This window comes from Protopterus annectens, chromosome 11.part0, assembly GCF_019279795.1.
Source record: "Protopterus annectens isolate FY-2018-M chromosome 11.part0, PAN1.0, whole genome shotgun sequence".
In the NCBI taxonomy this organism is placed as follows: domain Eukaryota; kingdom Metazoa; phylum Chordata; order Ceratodontiformes; family Protopteridae; genus Protopterus; species Protopterus annectens.
In genome coordinates, this window is record NC_056745.1 from 972,467,736 (window position 1) to 972,485,830 (window position 18,095).

At 34.9% G+C, this 18,095-nt stretch overlaps 1 protein-coding gene and 1 long non-coding RNA gene across 2 annotated transcripts in view; one reads left to right on the forward strand and one right to left on the reverse strand.

Annotated features, from left to right (window-relative positions):
- LOC122815663 overlaps positions 1-5,049 on the reverse strand; it is a 181,948-nt gene extending 176,899 nt beyond the window's left edge. Inside the window, exon 1 of the long non-coding RNA XR_006366981.1 lies at positions 4,738-5,049. This is a non-coding gene — a long non-coding RNA (uncharacterized LOC122815663). The remainder of the gene's footprint in view (positions 1-4,737) is intronic.
- Positions 5,050-5,145: 96 nt separating this feature from the next.
- Positions 5,146-18,095, forward strand: part of SEMA3A (semaphorin 3A) — a 1,172,288-nt gene continuing 1,159,338 nt past the window's right edge. The window contains exon 1 of the mRNA XM_044088352.1: positions 5,146-5,618. Within this exon, the coding sequence (XP_043944287.1) occupies positions 5,474-5,618 (145 nt within the window). The 5' untranslated portion in view covers positions 5,146-5,473. The remainder of the gene's footprint in view (positions 5,619-18,095) is intronic.

Sequence of the window (18,095 nt, forward strand, 5' to 3'; positions counted from 1 at the left end):
AAAATCCCAGTCCAGGTTAGGCAGAGTCTCTCATTGACTCTCTTCAAGAGGAATCTTGATGAGTGGATAGGAGATCGTAGGTTTACCCCGGGTATCACTTCTGTGTCACTGTTAGACAGAGGCACAGTATACTAACCTCGAAAAAGGGCATAGCAAAATTAATTTAAAATGGGTGGTGAAAGCCAAACACACTCTGGCTAGGCTTATAAATGCCCTAGGGCAGATAGCCTAGTATGAACCTATGAACCTATGAACCTTATATGGAAATGAAATATTATCAAGAGAAAATATTACAATAGAAGAATGATTTAAGAAACATAGAAAAAAATAAGAAAACATGGTATGAAAATATAATGGGAACATTTTATTATATTTACCCTTGGACGCATTTAGGAGATAAAAAGGAAAAGCTGTAAAAGCAAGAATGAAAAGACATGAAAAATATGTGGAATGTACAAATTTTTTGTGGAGGTTGTCTATTAATAGGTTTCCAGTAAAAGCAAATATGCCATATAAAACAATAAAAGATATAATCTGCATATATTGTGGGGAATTAGCAACCACCGAACATGTGTTTCTGAAAGGTAAGAGAGTAAATCAATTGTGGAAAGAAATATGTGACAAAGAATGTTTAAAAGGACTGACAAATGTTAAACGTATAAATATGGACATGATAGAATATGGATACTATGAAAACATGAAACAAAGTGATACAGAAAGATTAAATGAAAAAATGTTTCACATAGTGTGGATTGTCTAGAATGAAAGAATGAAAGAGATAAAATATAATGGGAAATAAGTATTGTCAGAGATTTTGAGGAAAATAAGATTTTGGTTGTAGAAAAAAGAGTGGGGGAATTGAAAGCCTAAGAATTTTGGAAATGTGTAAATTACTTATACATAATTGTAAATAATTGTAAATGATTTGTGAAATTTGCATATAGAATATGTGTATTGTATTTTGTAGATTTTAATAAAGGACCTCTACTCTTTTTAATAACTGCTGTGGAATCTTTTATTTCTACCTGAGCTACCACCAACTCAGCCCAATGGTAGCTTGGTTTAATGTCTCATCTGATGGACAACACACTCAGGAGTATGGCACCCTCATAATGCTACACTGCAGTGTCAGCAGTCCAATCACCTGAAGTGGGAATAGAATACACAGCCTTCTGGTCTTCCAGCACCACAGGCAAAGTGTGCCAACTGTGCACCATTGACGCTTGTGTCCATCCTGTCTCCCTAAAAGGTTCTCCTTTGTGTAGATCTCTCCAGGTTGTTGACTGCCTTTCCTTGGTGATTTTCAGCACTCAAAATATCATCTCCCTCATCATTTGTCAGGTTCAGTTCTCTAGCGAATAAACCCACAAATTGTTGCTGCAGTGAGTGACCTGTTGATGCTATAAGGCTGATTCCAGTGAGAGTTTGCAAAATTAATTTCCCCAAGTCTATGTAAAGCATGCAAGTCACTCATGCTAGATTAGTCTCTTGTAATCTAATGGATTTTCTGTTTTATTGTATTCTCTCCTATACTATGATTTGTCTACTTTGTTAAATGTCATGTGACTAGTAAAGGATAGTGCTATCTTCAGCTTTTTCTCTTCCACCTCTGAGGTGCTGAATCTTCCCCCTTTCATTGCTCCTATTAAAAAAAGTTTTACAAAGTAAGTAGGACAGATGTAAGGGGGTGCAGCTTATTTAAAGTATTTTTTTCAAGCTGTCACACACACAGGGGACTGACAACATACTATGCACTTTATCATAAGGATTAAAAACCAGATATACTGAATTGATAGCTATTTGCATGCCAAAAGCCCAGGATAGTGGTGACTAGAAGACAGGTAATAAGGCAGTTAATGAACAGGGAACTCCAGAGAGCAATTTGGGGCCCTGTACTCTTTAACAGTTTCTCTTTAATAACTTAGAAAAATAGCTGCATAGAAAGAATGCCTATTTCTTAATTAAAACAAAGTCTTCTACAGGGTATAAACTCCTGATGGGAAGATAAGATGAGAAAGGAAATGTGTGAGGGGTACAGCAACAGTTTAAAGTAAACTACATTTATGCTTGTAAGTTCTGTGGGCTTTATAAGGAGCTTAGGGTTTAACAACTAAATACTTACCATAGATATGAATGAAAAGGGTTTCCATGAAATGCAAAGAAAGATGAAAATAAATGTCCTCCAGATTCTTGGGGTATACTGGAAAAAATATTGAGTAAAAGTCGGTGGGTACTAGTTTAGTCATATTAGACTAAGTTAAGATATCAGCTTTAGTATTTTATATGGTTTGTTAAACTGCATTAATTTATAAAACGTTCACAGTAAAAATGAAATTCCAAAAAGAAGAAAGAAGTATACCACAAGTTGTATGAGGACAGTAAAGGATATCAGAATATGTGCAAACTGCAAAAAAAGAACAAGATAGACAATATAGCACAAATGAATGTATGAGAAAGGAATAAATAAGATGGAAAAGGACAGCAATTTAAAGGCTAACACTGCAGCCTTGAGAAAGTACATAAATAAGACTGAAGACAAGCCACATATGAGGATGTGGCCTTGATTTTTGATCCTTTATTTGCAAGAAAGGGTTTTACGTGCGTGCAACATTCTAAACAGTATGCTACACTGCATGCAGCATTCTAAACCATATGCTGCACTGCATGCAATGTTCTAAACAGTATGCTGCACTGCATGCAACGTTCTAAACAGTATGCTGCACTGCATGCAGCATTCTAAACCATATGCTGCACTGCATGCAACGTTCTAAACAGTATGCTGCACTGCATGCAACGTTCTAAACAGTATGCTGCACTGCATGCAACGTTCTAAACAGCATGCTGCACTGCATGCAGCATTCTAAACAGTGTGCTGCACTGCATGCAGCATTCTAAACCATATGCTGCACTGCATGCAACGTTCTAAACAGTATGCTGCACTGCATGCAGCATTCTAAACAGTATGCTGCACTGCATGCAACGTTCTAAACAGTATGCTGCACTACATGCAACGTTCTAAACAGTATGCTGCACTGACTGATACATTGGCAGGATCCAAATGTGCACTGCACAGCCAAAGAGAAACACACAAATATCATTCACACATAAAACAAAACAAAAAATGCAACTAAGAAAATGATCAGCAAGTGACTGAATACTTTTGATGAGCTAAAATTTGCATTCTGTTTGGAATTGACACTTTTTAAATTCTGGCAACAAATGCATATATGTTTGTAGGGCAGGACTGCAGGTAATGCTTTGTTCACTTGTATGCTATTCAACAGAAAGATAACGTCAAATCCATCACACATGAATTCAGAAGGGCCAGCGAAATGAATGAGTGTTGAGCACCATGTATATTGACATAAGCTGATGGCTTCAGATTTATGTAGTAAAGAAGAAAAAGTGCTAAGTGACATAATCTCTGCTTCTATTTATTCAAAGGCATCAATCGGTATGACTTTACACACGTGCACGTTTGAACCAGTTATTCCAGCATGACATGGGTTAAGAGAAATTCTGAAGCTCAGAATTAAAACTGAAATCTGTCTTACATAAGCACTTCTCCAGAAGGCATTGAATAAAGAGAACAATGTGTCAGTGCATTATCCAATAAACAAACTGCACATACTCCATCCTAACAAGTGTACCAAATATTTACTTAGTAATGCTACCTCAGAAGAGACAGGATTTGTAGGAATTCCATTTAAAGTCCATTTAAATTATTGTCATTTAAAGTGAAATATTAAGTCAGCAATGGCATATTTTGGATCCTATCTGCCATTTAACTATATGCTGTACTATAAAACCAAATGAGTCCCACCCCTTAAAAATGCACAGAGTTAGAATTCCACAGATGTAGAAAGGAACATTATCTTCATATATTAGCATCAATCCTAGTAATAAAAAATCCCACCAGCTGGCATTATAACATTTTGTCTTGTGCATGAATTACAGATTTTGCAGAATGGCATGAGAATGAAATCACAGGGTGTACTTTTGCCATTGAAGGGCAACGTTAGTTAAACAGTTCTGCCAGAGCAAAGTCTTAATGTAACACACACGAAATTAACTGTTAACTCTATGCACACAATTATATGGAAAATAAAAGAAAAAAAAAACACTTAAAGGAGAACAAATTCCAAATTCTAGTATAATGACTTCTGAAATGATGCATTTAATAGATTCTTTGACAACTTCTGTAATAAATTAGCACAGAGCTTAAAGGATGTCATATTATGAGTCTCTTTCATAAATTAACATGTGAAACAAAACTATGCGCATATGGTTCTTTTAAACTGTTCTCTCTCTCTCTTTCTCTCCCTCTCCTTGTCTCCGTCTCTCTCTCTCTCTCGCTCTCTCTCTATTTATAGTGTCTTTAGATGGTAGTATAATTTTGTTATTAAGGCTGCTTTTTATGAATTTGGTGACCTAAAAGAGAATACAGAAAAGTCTTTGCTCTTTTACACTATAACAATATAAACATGTCATATCATTTGTTTATAACCCTTTGAAGGAAAAACACAAAGCACACATTAGCTTTTCCTTAACATGTATTCCCTTTCACTGAGAACGTTTCCACAGCGAGGCAAGCACTTGGTTCATACGGGCTGAATCAGTGTACTATGTAGACAAAGGGGGATTTTTATACTTAAATTACTAGTACACATCACATTTTTTGCTTGTTTGTTTTTCAGTACTCAAAGTATTAAAACTATCAAAGTCATAACTGCTTACCTTTACAGCAATTGCAATTCAGTAAGGGAAAAGACAAATTGATATAACATGAGCAAGTGTCTCAGCTCCTTTGGGAAAGCGTGGAGTATTTGTTTCTGTGATCTGCTACAGGTTTCTTAACATACAGTGTGAAGGGGTGGGCTGAATTTGCCTGCTTGTTTTTCCATCATTAGCTAGCCTGAAGAGTGTTGAGCAAACCTGTCCGTGGGATCCGGTGTCATCTATCTGCCTGCATTAGGAAAAGTCAGCACTGCTGCACACCTCTCTCTCTCTCTCTCTCTCTCTCTCTCTCTCTCTCTCTCTCTCTCTCGCACATGCACACATAACACACTCTTCCTTACTCCCCCCCCCCTCATTCTCTTTGCTTCTCTCACCCTCTCTTTCTGGCTATGCTCAGTCAACTGAAGCAGAGGAAAAGGATTAGCTGATGCCACTAGCTATTAAAGGGCAGTGTAAATAAAAAAGGGCGGCTTTTCCAATCACTCTACTAAAGCCTTGCTTAGGTTTTTCTTTCTATGAAGCAGTGGTTCTTTATTATGCACTGTTTTGTTCATGCTGTGTTTCTGGAAGAAAGCACTTACAACTTTCCTTTCTCTTTGCGTGACTGTTGAGATGTTATTAATACTGCTGGGACAGTGCAGTATACAGGACTGTGTGAAATTGACCTAAATAACTTGTTACCTCCTGGTTCTAGGTTTTCTTACTCTGTGTGAATTCTGTACCCCAGGACAGTACAATGTTACTGCATATGGGCAATTATTTCATCACTATGAAGAGGATAACTAGGATTTTACTGCTTTTCACTGGGGTATTACTTCCAGCACAAGTGGATTGTAAAAGTGCAAGGAGCAATTTACCGAGAGTCAAGCTGTCTTACAAAGGTAATTAACTACAATATTTCATTTTTGTTATTTAGTCTTTCCAGTCTGTTAACAGAATTTAAAATTTAACTATGAAGTAGAACTGCATGTGTGGGAGTAGGTTAAGTTAATTAAAACATTAAATGAGTTAGAATCATAAATGCAACTGATCTCAGTGTTGTGTTGTTAAAGAAGCACCTTCATTTTACATCTTAAAAGACATTTTTCACACATGGTATGTGACAGCCACACTACAATAGGGGATAATAGTGAATATTAGAGATAGTTATCTCTGCTACTTAGTGCCAAATGCACAGTGCAAACATGAAGAAAGCACTGATAGTGTTCTAATACCACTTGTAAGAATATTTCATTATATTGCAGAGTTAAAACAGAGATATTTAATATAGATAATGTCTAGAATCTCATAGGTAGTGAAGTGATATAATGACAGTGTGTGATAGTGAACAAGATGCTAATTGCTGGCACCTTTCATGAACATTTTTAGTAACTTTTCATTTAGGTTATGGTAGTACACAGAAAATGCCTCTGCCTGCATTAAAAGCAAGTACAATAATGGAGAACTAGCTTTTTTTTTTTCAAATTACTTGGTTCATTCCATGCCATGTAATTGTTATAAACAATACAGACTGGTGAGCAAGAGAAACAGTACAGAAATGTGCTATCAAATGATCACGTAAACTCAGCACTCTGTTCACTTTCTGTACAGACCACTTCACAATGACAGAAAAAAGATACAAAAAGAAAAACAAATCTGTTGTTCATATTAGAAATCAAGTATTTTGAAGTACATATTTTTCTTTTAACGTTAATGTCTGGAGGTCAAAAAGAAAAGTACTTAATGAGAAGCAGTTTCTACAATGTCTGATTTGGCAGTATAATTTATTTTGTATAGACACCTTCTTGCATTCATTTTATATGCAAAACATTCTGAATGTCGTTGAACACAGAAAAGTATCTTACCCTCTGCCATGAAGTACATAAAATAAAATGACCTGTAGAATGTATTCACAATGTGTGCATGTTTGTTTGAGGGTATATGCAAGTATGCATATTCATATAGTTACAGACGAGATGGGTGTGCGTGTGAGTGAATGTGTGTGTGTGTGTGTGTGTGTGTGTGTGTGTGTGTGTGTGTGTGTGTGTGTGTGTGTGTGTGTGTGTGTGTGTGCACGTGCACAGTGTGTGTGTGTGTGTGTGTGTGTGTGTGTGTGTGTGTGTGTGTGAGTGTGTGTGCACGTGCACATGTGCACATACATACACACACACACACACACACACACACACACACACACACACACACACACACACTCAAACATCATTTCATTGTGGAATACTCTGTGTGCTTTTCCTTAAACAAGTTATATTAATGTTCTCAGAAAGCTTCTGTATGAATCACAAATATAAATATTCAGTCTTTCTTCTCCCTGGCATAGGAGTCTGTTTTCTGCTAAAATGCGACTGCTTCAGAAGCATGCCAGTGTAGCAACAAGACACAACATGACAAAACAGAAGGAATTGGGTGGAGTTATTAATATTACATCCAGAAAGAATTCCATGTGAAGGAGTTTTGCTCAGATATGAGTTTCCCTGAATGAGATGAGTTTCTACAAACATGTTAAGTACAGAAAATAGTACACTCTGTTAACTCAGCATGTCAGATATGTTATGTATAATGCTTTGCCTGGTGATATAAGTGAAATACATTGTACTGGCATTTGAATAAGGCCACAGGGAAGGAAGGACTGCATTTAAAGCCTCATTATTTACTGTTTCTTTGCCAAGGCTCCTAAAGTTGTGGTTCTCAGTTCTGTAACACACGTGGCTTCTAATTACATTTTCTCTGCAAAAACACATAATGTGATTTCTGGATTCTCATTTTCTGGGCTAATTAGATGTCAGCTACAGCTAGTTAATGGTGTGCACTTGTGTGGAAAGGAAAGAGAAAGTTCTGAGTGTGTTAAACGCTCATGATCTTGTTTGCTGAAGTCACAGCCCTCTCTTCAGTTTCAGCAGAGTAACTACTGTGGCTAAATCTGACATGCAAGCATGTCTGCCCAGACTGTTTGCTATGTTTTCCTCCCTCATTTCTTGTAATAAAGATACAGCCCCATAAATGAGTGGTATCATAGTTACTATATCTTCTACAAAATACATCCAAATGAAGCAAAATGATAAAGCCAAGTGAAATAGCAACTTACTGAAGAGTATTGTCTATATGTATAGAAACTGAAACAGGAAAATGAAATGAAAAGGAAATTTTGTCCAGTGCCTGATATTAGGGTAGTATATAATGCATTTGCTGAAAACTGTCTTTACATAGGGGATATGCATTCAAAGTTGTAATGGCCCTTCAGGTATAGCCTTTTCTGGCCATTCCACAGTAGTTTTACTTTTCTGCATTTTCCTGAGTTAAAAGTTTAAACATATTTTATTTTACTTTTCAAGATTTTCCTGAGTTAAAAGTTTAAATATATATTTATCAGGAAAGTAATAAGTATACTCCACTATAACTGACAAGCAATCAGAAATAGATTCTTCCTGGAGATCAGGCTTTGCATATTGCCAGGTTGTCGAAATATGTCTACTAAAAAGAACGATCAAAGCATTTACATCGTTTTATTTACAGTATGAATAATTAATAGGAATATATTAACGATAAAGCAGGTTATACAGGCGGGACAACAAATTCCCTGTAAACAAAAAAAAGTGTTCTGAAAATGACAGGGTTAATATATATATATATATTTTTTTTTTAATAATTAGTTTAATTGAATGAAACTTACTGTAAGGGAAATGTTTAAAACATTGTTCAAAGCAAGAAGTTATACTCTCAGCATGTTTAAGTGATTGTTAACAGCCCCTTCTTATCCAAGTTGTTGGATGAATATGTTGGTCTCAGGTCAGCTAAAGATGATGTTTGATACAGACTAATCTGTATAAATCCTAGTTCTGATAAAGATGCTACATCTGATGATATATGATATGGTATGATACAGACTACTGCATTTTTCTATTGGCTCAAGTTGAGTTGGAGAGAGTGTGTGATATAGACTACTGTATTTTCCTATAGGTCCCATTTCAGCTGGAGATGCTCTGCATATCTATAGATCCTAGTTCAGTGAGGGGGTGCTGTGTGATAAAAAATACTGCATTTTTCTGTTGGTCCTACTTCATACAGAGATGCTTTCTGAAACAGACTACCACATATCTATAGGTCCCACTTCAGCTAGAGTTACTATATGCTGCACAGTATTCAACAGCTTCGGGGTAGTAACTCACAAAATACAGTGAGCTTACAGACACTCACTACAGGGCTAATGCCATTTCTGTCATGGTAGTCTAGAGGTGATTTATTATGATCATAATGTGCATATATTTTATTACTACATCAAAAGATGTGGTTATATGGTTAGTCTGAGTTTTAAAAATCAAAGCTTCCAGAACATGTAGATTTTGTGTAAATATCTAATATGTACCATTTACTGCAGCGCTATTCAGAATATTTTGTATCACATTTGGACTAAGAAGAATACTGTATTCTGAGTGCTAAAGATTTTATAAGGTAGATGAAACGAGGGGGAAGATACTTCAAGGCAGACTGCACTGACATGCACATGACAGTATATAACAATGTGTATGAATATTACCTGAAACAAAGACATTTCTGCATAACATTTGCTGATTACTCAAGTTCACAGTGCTAAGTGTACTTCATTACCACATGTTTTAAAAAGTTTTACTGCTTCCTTTTTTAAAGAATGAAGAGGTTACATGTGGAATGCCTAATGTTTAGATTTCTCTTAGAAGACACATGCTTTTCATTGTGCAAGTACCACTTCTGCCAGCTTCACTCCTCAAGCAGTTTGCACGGGTTCTCATTCACCCATTCTGAATGCGAATGTTAAAAGAGAAAGCATTCTCTTAAGTCACCCTTCATCTACCAGTTCACATCAAACAGAGCCATTATATGACCCTGCCCATATGACTGGATGGGAAAATGTAAATTCCCGCCAGGGCTTTCACCTATGACCCTCCTAAATATGGGGAGTCATTGCTAACTAAGATCTCAAGTTTTGGCAAGATCCTTTATATTGGGTTTCTCTAGTATTATATTGGGTACACATGGCTAGGCTTATAAAGACCTTTGGGTCAATTGTCCAGTAACCACCTATGAACCTGTACAATATTATACTGCCTTAAATGAAGCTTTGATTTTCAATACATTAAAACAAGAACTCTCAAAACATCTTCAGGCCAGAAGGGAATATTAACACATATTCCACTTCATAAAAGCATCTTTTTTTTTTCTTTTTTCAAATATATTTAGACTGGACAGACAAAATAACAATCTTTTCAGATAATTATGCTATTAGTTCTTTTATTTAACTTATTTGCATGGTATTGTGGTTGGTGTGTTATGCTAGTACTGATCATATAATGACTTGTGTTTAGGTTTTGTTCTGATGATAACTGTGGTTTTATGTTGTACACTTTTGTGCCCTGATCTATTTTGACTGTGTCTGTCTTATGTATGATCCACATGCATCAGTTGTTTTATTTATTGATTGACTGATTGTTAACTGAGTGGTTGTAGTGGACAACTGACCCTTTCTAGCTGCAATTCATATTCATAGGAGCAACAGTGAAATAAAATAAATCATTACAAGATACAATGCATATTTTTCAGCAATGAAATAACAATATGTATTATGTTTAACAAATCGATATATGCATTTTATGTTAAGAGTGGTGTACAGTTATTGTTAAAGGACATATCTGGTTTATAGGGAAACCTCAAGCTTCAAATACTGTTGGAATAAGGCGTAGATTGCAGTTAGTTAATTAAAATTTTAAACAAAGGACTATTAAGAGTGACTGACCTTGGTTGATTCCCACAGTCTGAACTTGTCTTCTCTGAAAAACTGAGTCATTTAGCCAAAAGTACAAATCTAACCTGTATATTTACTGTTTCATATAGGGAGTTGTGCCTTATGGGTTTTATTATTTTAACAGGAATAAAATAAAATAAATTAAATGAATGATGGTTATTGTGTTTTGAATATCTCCAGTACCACCACTTAAAAACTGTGCTGTGTTATCCATGTCCCTTCATTTTAATGTAAATTCCATGCTGTGTACTTTCTTATACACTGAAAAGTTATTTTGTTCATGTGTGTAATTTGAAACATTCCTTCTGACTTTGCCATTGTTATGCAGTAGAGTACAAATCAACTGTTGTACACCTGATGTGCCAACATTTTGATGAGATGACAAACGAAGGTGCCATACTTCTCCTCTGCCAGTAATTCAAATGGAGGTTAAATTTTACTGGAGACTGAGCAATAAAAACCTGGGAAATAAATAAATAAATATTAAATAACCACAATAAAAAAAAAAACTGCAACAGTCAGTTACGATAAACAAGAAATAAGAACCAAATATATATTAAACCCATGATATCAGACTATGCTCTTGCATCCCCCCCCCCCCCCATGGCTAATATCTCATTTCTGAAATTTCACCTTACTTAATTAAGACTGTCAAACCAACCAAGTCAGAACTCTGTACCCACTTAACACTGTTAAACAATTGCACATCGTGACTCTCTAGTAGTTAGTGTAAACTATCACAGGAATGCTGTGCTTTCCACTATCTCCTAAAGTTAATACCTACAGTACCAAGTATACGTATCCTAACTCTTAAAACAAATCTTATATCGTATCGATGTCCTTCACATCTATATCCAGAAACAACTGCTCTCATGGATCTAGTCTTCTTCTCTTCTTTCCTGAGAAATTATACTATTCCAAGAATGTCATGCTTTGTGTTATCTTCAAAAGCTAATAGTATACGGTAACAAATGAATGTATCAAAACTTCTAAGAAATATTGTGTGGCAAGTCTTGTCTTTACATTTTTGTCTGTAATAAATTGTTCTCTTGGAGCTTTTCTCCCCGGGCCTCCACTGAAAATAGACTTGTATCCAGTTGGACTCTCCCGGTCAACAAATGTAATATAAAAATAAATAAATAAATATCAAGATAATTAGGCTTTAATAAAATGTAATTGTCTGCTGTTTCAGTAAACTGGAAATGCATTCAGTTCTTACAAAGAAAATAAAAGGAAATAAAATAAAAATACACAGTGCTGCATTTAATCATACAGAAAATAATAATGTGAGCAAACATGCTGCATGATTAAACTTTGCAGCACAACTGCTCAACACTCAAAGGTACAAAAGTTAACTGTGAATGGACAATGTAAGAATGAAAAACAAAACTCGTTCCAAGAATGTAAAGGCATTTTTTGCTCCTGACATGCGACAATGTGTCTCCCAACCCCCCCATGCTTGCTGTTGATTTATACAAATCTTGACTTTAAAGTACATTGGAGTGAGGAGGACTTTCTGAGATACTGCGTTCTCAGGATTAGTATATATTAAAGAACAGATACACAGAGCTGTCTGCTCCTATGAATGTCAAACTTTGATCAAGAAAAAATAAAGTGAAATCTTATTAATTAAACTACAGTACATGCATGTTGCAAATTAATCAAGGGTATATAATTAAAACAATATCTGCAATGTCGAAAATACTATAAATGCAATAAAAAAAATAAGGTTTGTCAAGTGATGCAAAACACAATACTGTCAGACTGCACTGCATAATGTAGCATAACAAAATAAAAGCAAAAAGAACCAAGTAAAACAAAAGTGTTACAGTCTTCACTTTTTCAGAATATACATGTGCATAATGAATTCTTTAATTTCCCAGTTAGAAAATCTAATGTAATTTACCCTTTTGTATTGCATTTCAAATGAATGCATATAGCAAGAAACATAGTCTGCCAGATAGCCAGAAGATTAAGGCTAAGATTAAGAGTTGCTAACAAGTTGTTTTCTTCAGTTTAGGGTTTGATTCCCTTCACCTCAACTCGCCTACAAGGTAACTCTGAGCAGCTCACTTAATCAGACAATGCATAATGCTCTGCGAAATTGGCCAAGCCTCCTCAATACAGTGTATGCCTAATAACTTCCTAGGGACTATAATGGCCCAGAAAATATATTCTTAGAAATCTATAAGTCAGACAGAAAAGGAAGGCAAAGTGACTTCTAAGAATTCTAAATAAACACTAAAGTGTGATGTAATTTTAGTTTCAGGATTTTTTTTTTTTTTGGTCTGAATAAGACAGTGTGATAATAACAAAAAAAAAAAAAGCTATAAATCAATAGATTTGCTAGGTATATAGACAGACAGATAGATACAGACAAGTAAATAGACAGATAGATGGATAACAAGATTCATACATACATGTGAAAGGGGACTAAAAAAGTGAAACTGCACGATTTGGTGAGAGAAAATGCAGCTGAGTATGTCACATTTATTACAAGTATCTGTTTTGCAAACAAAACATGCCTGTAGCCTTTTTATAATTTACAGGTAACTTCCTACCCAAAGGAAGGTATCATTGGTAAGAACACATACACACACATATATATATATATATATATATATATATATATATATATATATATATATATATATATATATGGGATCTGGACACATGCTCGACTAGCATATGTCTGAATCACAAAACACCGAACACACATACACGAAAGCACTTAACATCGAAAAGCGCTTCCGTGTATGTGTGCCTGTTTCGTAGATCAGACTACAGTGCGAGTAGGGGAAAATTCCCTTTTCCCCACTATAGTGCGATCTCAGAGTGAGAATATTAAAGTAGGGGGGTGCAGGGGGCCTGCAGAAAAGTAGACTTTTTTTTTTGAACTACACATACACGGAAGCGCTTTTCGATGTTAAGCGCTTTCTTGTATATGTGTTCGATGTTTTGTGATTCGGACACATGCTAGTCGAGCATGTGTCCTAGACCCATATATATATATATATATATATATATATGAATATATATATATATATATATATATATATATATATATATATATATATATATATATATATATATATATATATATATATATATATAGATATAGGTATATATATATTATACATATATAATATATATATATATATATATATATGTATATATATATATATATATATAAATGTTTGTAGATGGATCTACTTTAAAAAAAAAAATATATATATATATATATATATATATATATATATATATGTGTGTGTGTGTGTGTATATATATTTATATATATATTTATTTTTATTTTATTTATTTATTTTACATTTGTTGACCGGGCTAGTCCAACTGAATATATGTCCATTTTCAGTAGAGGCCCGGCGAGATAAGCTCCGCTAAACAGATAATAGCAACATCAGGTACAATACAATTTTAAGACTAGAATGCAATTTTACATAACAGCTTAGTAATCATATAACTTACATATTTAAAAAAGAAATAAAGCAATTATTTATTAGGTAGAGACATGATTGATGCAGTAGAAAGCTTGCCATGCAAGTTCATACTCTTTAGAGGTTCCTAAGAAAGACTAACTTAAAAACAGACCTTAAGTAACTTACAAATCATTCTCTCTGAGGTTCATGAAAGAGGTAGAGATAGTGCAGTAATAGTGAAAGAAGTATACAGTGGACATATCAGGAAGGGGATTGTTAGTCTGGGTTAATACATGGGCATAGCCAGTGAGTTTTAAGGTATTCTTTAAGTTGCTTTTTGAAAAGTAGTGTTGAAGAGAGAGATGAGAGTTCATTGAGAAGCAGGTTCCATGCTTTCCCCATAGTATTGGAGAACAGTGAGTCCCTCGCCTTATTGTTGGATTTATGTATGGATACTAGTAATTTATATATATATATATATATATATATATATATATATATATATATATAGTTTACTATAAAAATGATGAAAGTCATTACAAAAATCCATTCAGAACCTCGAATGGATAGTCCGAATCACTAATTTCACTTAGGTGAAATGTCGATTCTGCTGAAGGAATTCAGCAGATTCGACAACATCGCCGAACATAAAATGTGATGTCCACATAGGAGGCTCAGGTAAGTATAATTCCTATACTTCATATAACTTCTTTGCAGGGGTCAAGCCCCCTTGTGATCCCCTACACAACCTGCTAACTATATATTTCAACTTTGAGGTCGCACTACAGTGAAGAAAGGGATGAATGTCCCAGTCCACACTGTACCGCAATCTCCAGCCCTTAGATTGACTTCATATCAGTGAATGCACAGTGGCATTTGCTGATATGAGCTACCGATGATTGGCAACACAGCAGTTGAACATCTGCCACCCGATATCTCATCTGCAGTGAATCTGCATTCAGGATTTGTATTGTAAACCTATATATAAAATATTTGCTAAAGATAATATGTACATTTGTTCTGATTCTCCTAAAACTCCTGTAGTCTGATGGTGTAAAGATGGTTTAAACTACACTTATTAAAAATTTAATGGACTACTAATATGAAGATATGAGAAGGTAGTGCAGATGTTTTAGATCACTATGGATAAAGAGTTGAAACTATCCAAAAGAAAAGGCTTTAAAAAAAATGCAGATTACCTACACATTTATCACTGTATTAGTGAGTAGTTATCCCTGTGTAATAAAAAGAGTGTCTTCCATGATATACTGGACCATACAGATACTCTCCCAGTTACCGACATATCCATTTCCTATGACCAGACCTGTGCATGACTCTACACCCAGCAAGGGAATGTCCAGCCCCCTGCTAGCTCTGTCAAGCACACAAGCCACTAAATGAAACTCCAGTTTATTCAGGGTTAGTTATATCCCTCTATACCACCAGGCTGGCTGTATTTTACAAATTTATTTCCTACTTCTTATGAAGTAGAAAATCTAAATTATTAAGAATATTAAAGATGTACATTAAATTTTGCTTTACCTATTATAAAAAATTTGAAAAAAAAAAATTCTAAGAGAAAGACTGACTGGGGTAAAACAAGGTGCATGTGTACATGCATGATCACAATGTTATTGACCTTAAAGAACTAAAATGAGAGAAAATACCACAACATTTTCAATCTTAGTAAGAGCAAAACATAACAAAGCCAACAAGCAGACGTATGCAGTAAGAAAAAGGTGTAGCTAAACCCATATTGATAGCCAAGATGATAACAGGCAGCAGGATATCAGGAGTAAATGCAACTATTTGGCCATTAGCTATGTGAAAACATAGTTTGGGTTGTTCAGTATAAAAGCTCTGATAGGATTTCAACTGACTTCCCCTGTCTGAGATAAGAAAGCCAAGACTGGCTTTCTGTTACCATCAGTTCTTGACTGGCTTCTCCCAAGTCATGAGTAGCATAGTTAGATCCAAAACCTCTTTATCATGGAGTGTGCAAGCAACACAGCTGCCGGCTGAAAGAACCACTAGTAACGTTTAGAGAACAGAGGGTGTTGGATAAATCTCTTGTTGTTTTTGTAGTTCGGCCTGAGGAAGTTCACAGTTCAATACCATTCTCCTGAATATATAAAATAAAGAATGATGTGTTAACTGTCTTAGACTGATAAATTGTTAGTTTTTCTAGCTCTTCAGTTTTTTTGGTATAGAGAACAAGCTCAGTTTTCATCTCATCTTACTTTTATTTTCCATTATCATTTACAAAGTTCTTTTTATGTGCTATCCTGACTCTACTGTACTGTCTTTTCCTATCCAATGGTAGATATGCACTAAGTGTGAAGGCATAAAACACTTATTGATCTGAAAGCTCAGATAAAATGGGCTCTAGCAATAATATGTATATTGGTGTGTGTTTCTGCAGTTTCGCCAAGGTGATGTTTATTATTTACTTACTGCACATTTAAATTACTATGCACAATGGCACATTTTCCAGATTTCTTTTTTAAGAAAACATTTTTTTTTTTATCAGTTGTGAGCCAGCAAATCACAGATTAGTGTTATTGTTTTCACCTTGAAACAAAATCAAAGCACATGATGAGGATGAGATTGAAGCTATGTGGCTACAGTTTTTGCTTTTGACAATGCTTAACCACAGTGAAGTCTGTGTGAATGATGGGATAAATGGTCTTCAAGTTCTTACAGTTAAAGTTTTATGAAGTTAATTTTTCTAAGCAAAAAGATGACTGTGGCTAGACACTGATCGCTTTTCTTGTTATGATAAACTACATTTAAATTAGATTTGATTATGTGTCGATTTACTATGTTTTTTTTCAGCTGAAGACGAAATTATTATTTTAAAACAATTGTGATGACAATTATAGCACTTTTGTGCCCCACTATACTTGTCCTCAGTCAATATGCTGACGCAACCTGCTTTGAACTCTTTTACTAAAATAATTAAGCATATAGATGATTTGGTATAACAACAGCCTTCAGTGTTTCATGGTTTGTAAGTGATCTTTTAAAAGCTAGAGAATATTTTGGTGAAAATCTTCTCTCTCTCTCTCTCTCTCTATATATATATATATATATATATATATATATATATAAATTATAAATCTTGGGTCGACATCTGTTTAGCCAAAAATAATTTGGTTAACTAACCAGATGATCGACAGGTGCATGAGATCGCAATATTCTTGGGGTAGGGAGATATGCCTTTTCCCCAATCTTGGAGTTAGTATATATAATCAGCAGGAGGCCTGGGGGTATATCCCCCCAGATGGGAGTGCAGCCCCCCCCCTGCAAAAAATGAGGTTTTAAACTATTTTTTAAAGTTTTTGCATGCAATGAGATTGTCATTTGGTGTATGCATAATAGTGTGTCACCATTCGCAAAGTTGATCTTTTGGTGTTGACTTTATAAACATTAGGATTTGGATGTTTCAGTTATTATCAGTACATCCGTATATATAATGCAACACAGTCAAGCCAAGTTGGTATATGTTTTATAGCAGTTAGGGCTGGTAGCACTGTTTGTTATATTGTCACATGAGATAGATTCTGTAAAGTTGTGTAGCTGCTATATGTGGTTTTCTTTTTAGTTGATTTTGATATTTTTTGTCCTGTTTTGGAGGGGCAGTGTTGCAATCACTTCAAGATAAGGCTATTTTTTTGTTTTGTTTATTCTATCCATAACTTCTGATCACTGTTTTGTATGGTTGATAGGAAATGTTGTTGATATACTGATGTAATACCAGTGATGATGAGTTGTGTCTATATTATATGTGCATATGTATATGTATGTATGTATTGTGTGTGCATGCATGTATGTATGTACTTCTTCCTGACAACTCTTTGTTGACCAGTAAGCCCAATAGACACCACTGCCCAATTTCAGAAGGCAACCTATAAGCATTTTCTGTCTAATGGACTTGCTCAGAGTCACACAATAGGCAACTGATGGTGGAAAGAAACAAGCCCTGCACCCTTGACAAAGAAAACAGCCCATTTACAACTCAGAGTTTCAGTAGGTTGTACTGGCAAGAAATATATAGCAGCAAAGCAAATTATCAGGATGGACATATAATGCAATCTAGGCATTTAGAGTACATTATGGATGGCCATACCTGACTCTTTATTCTTCTT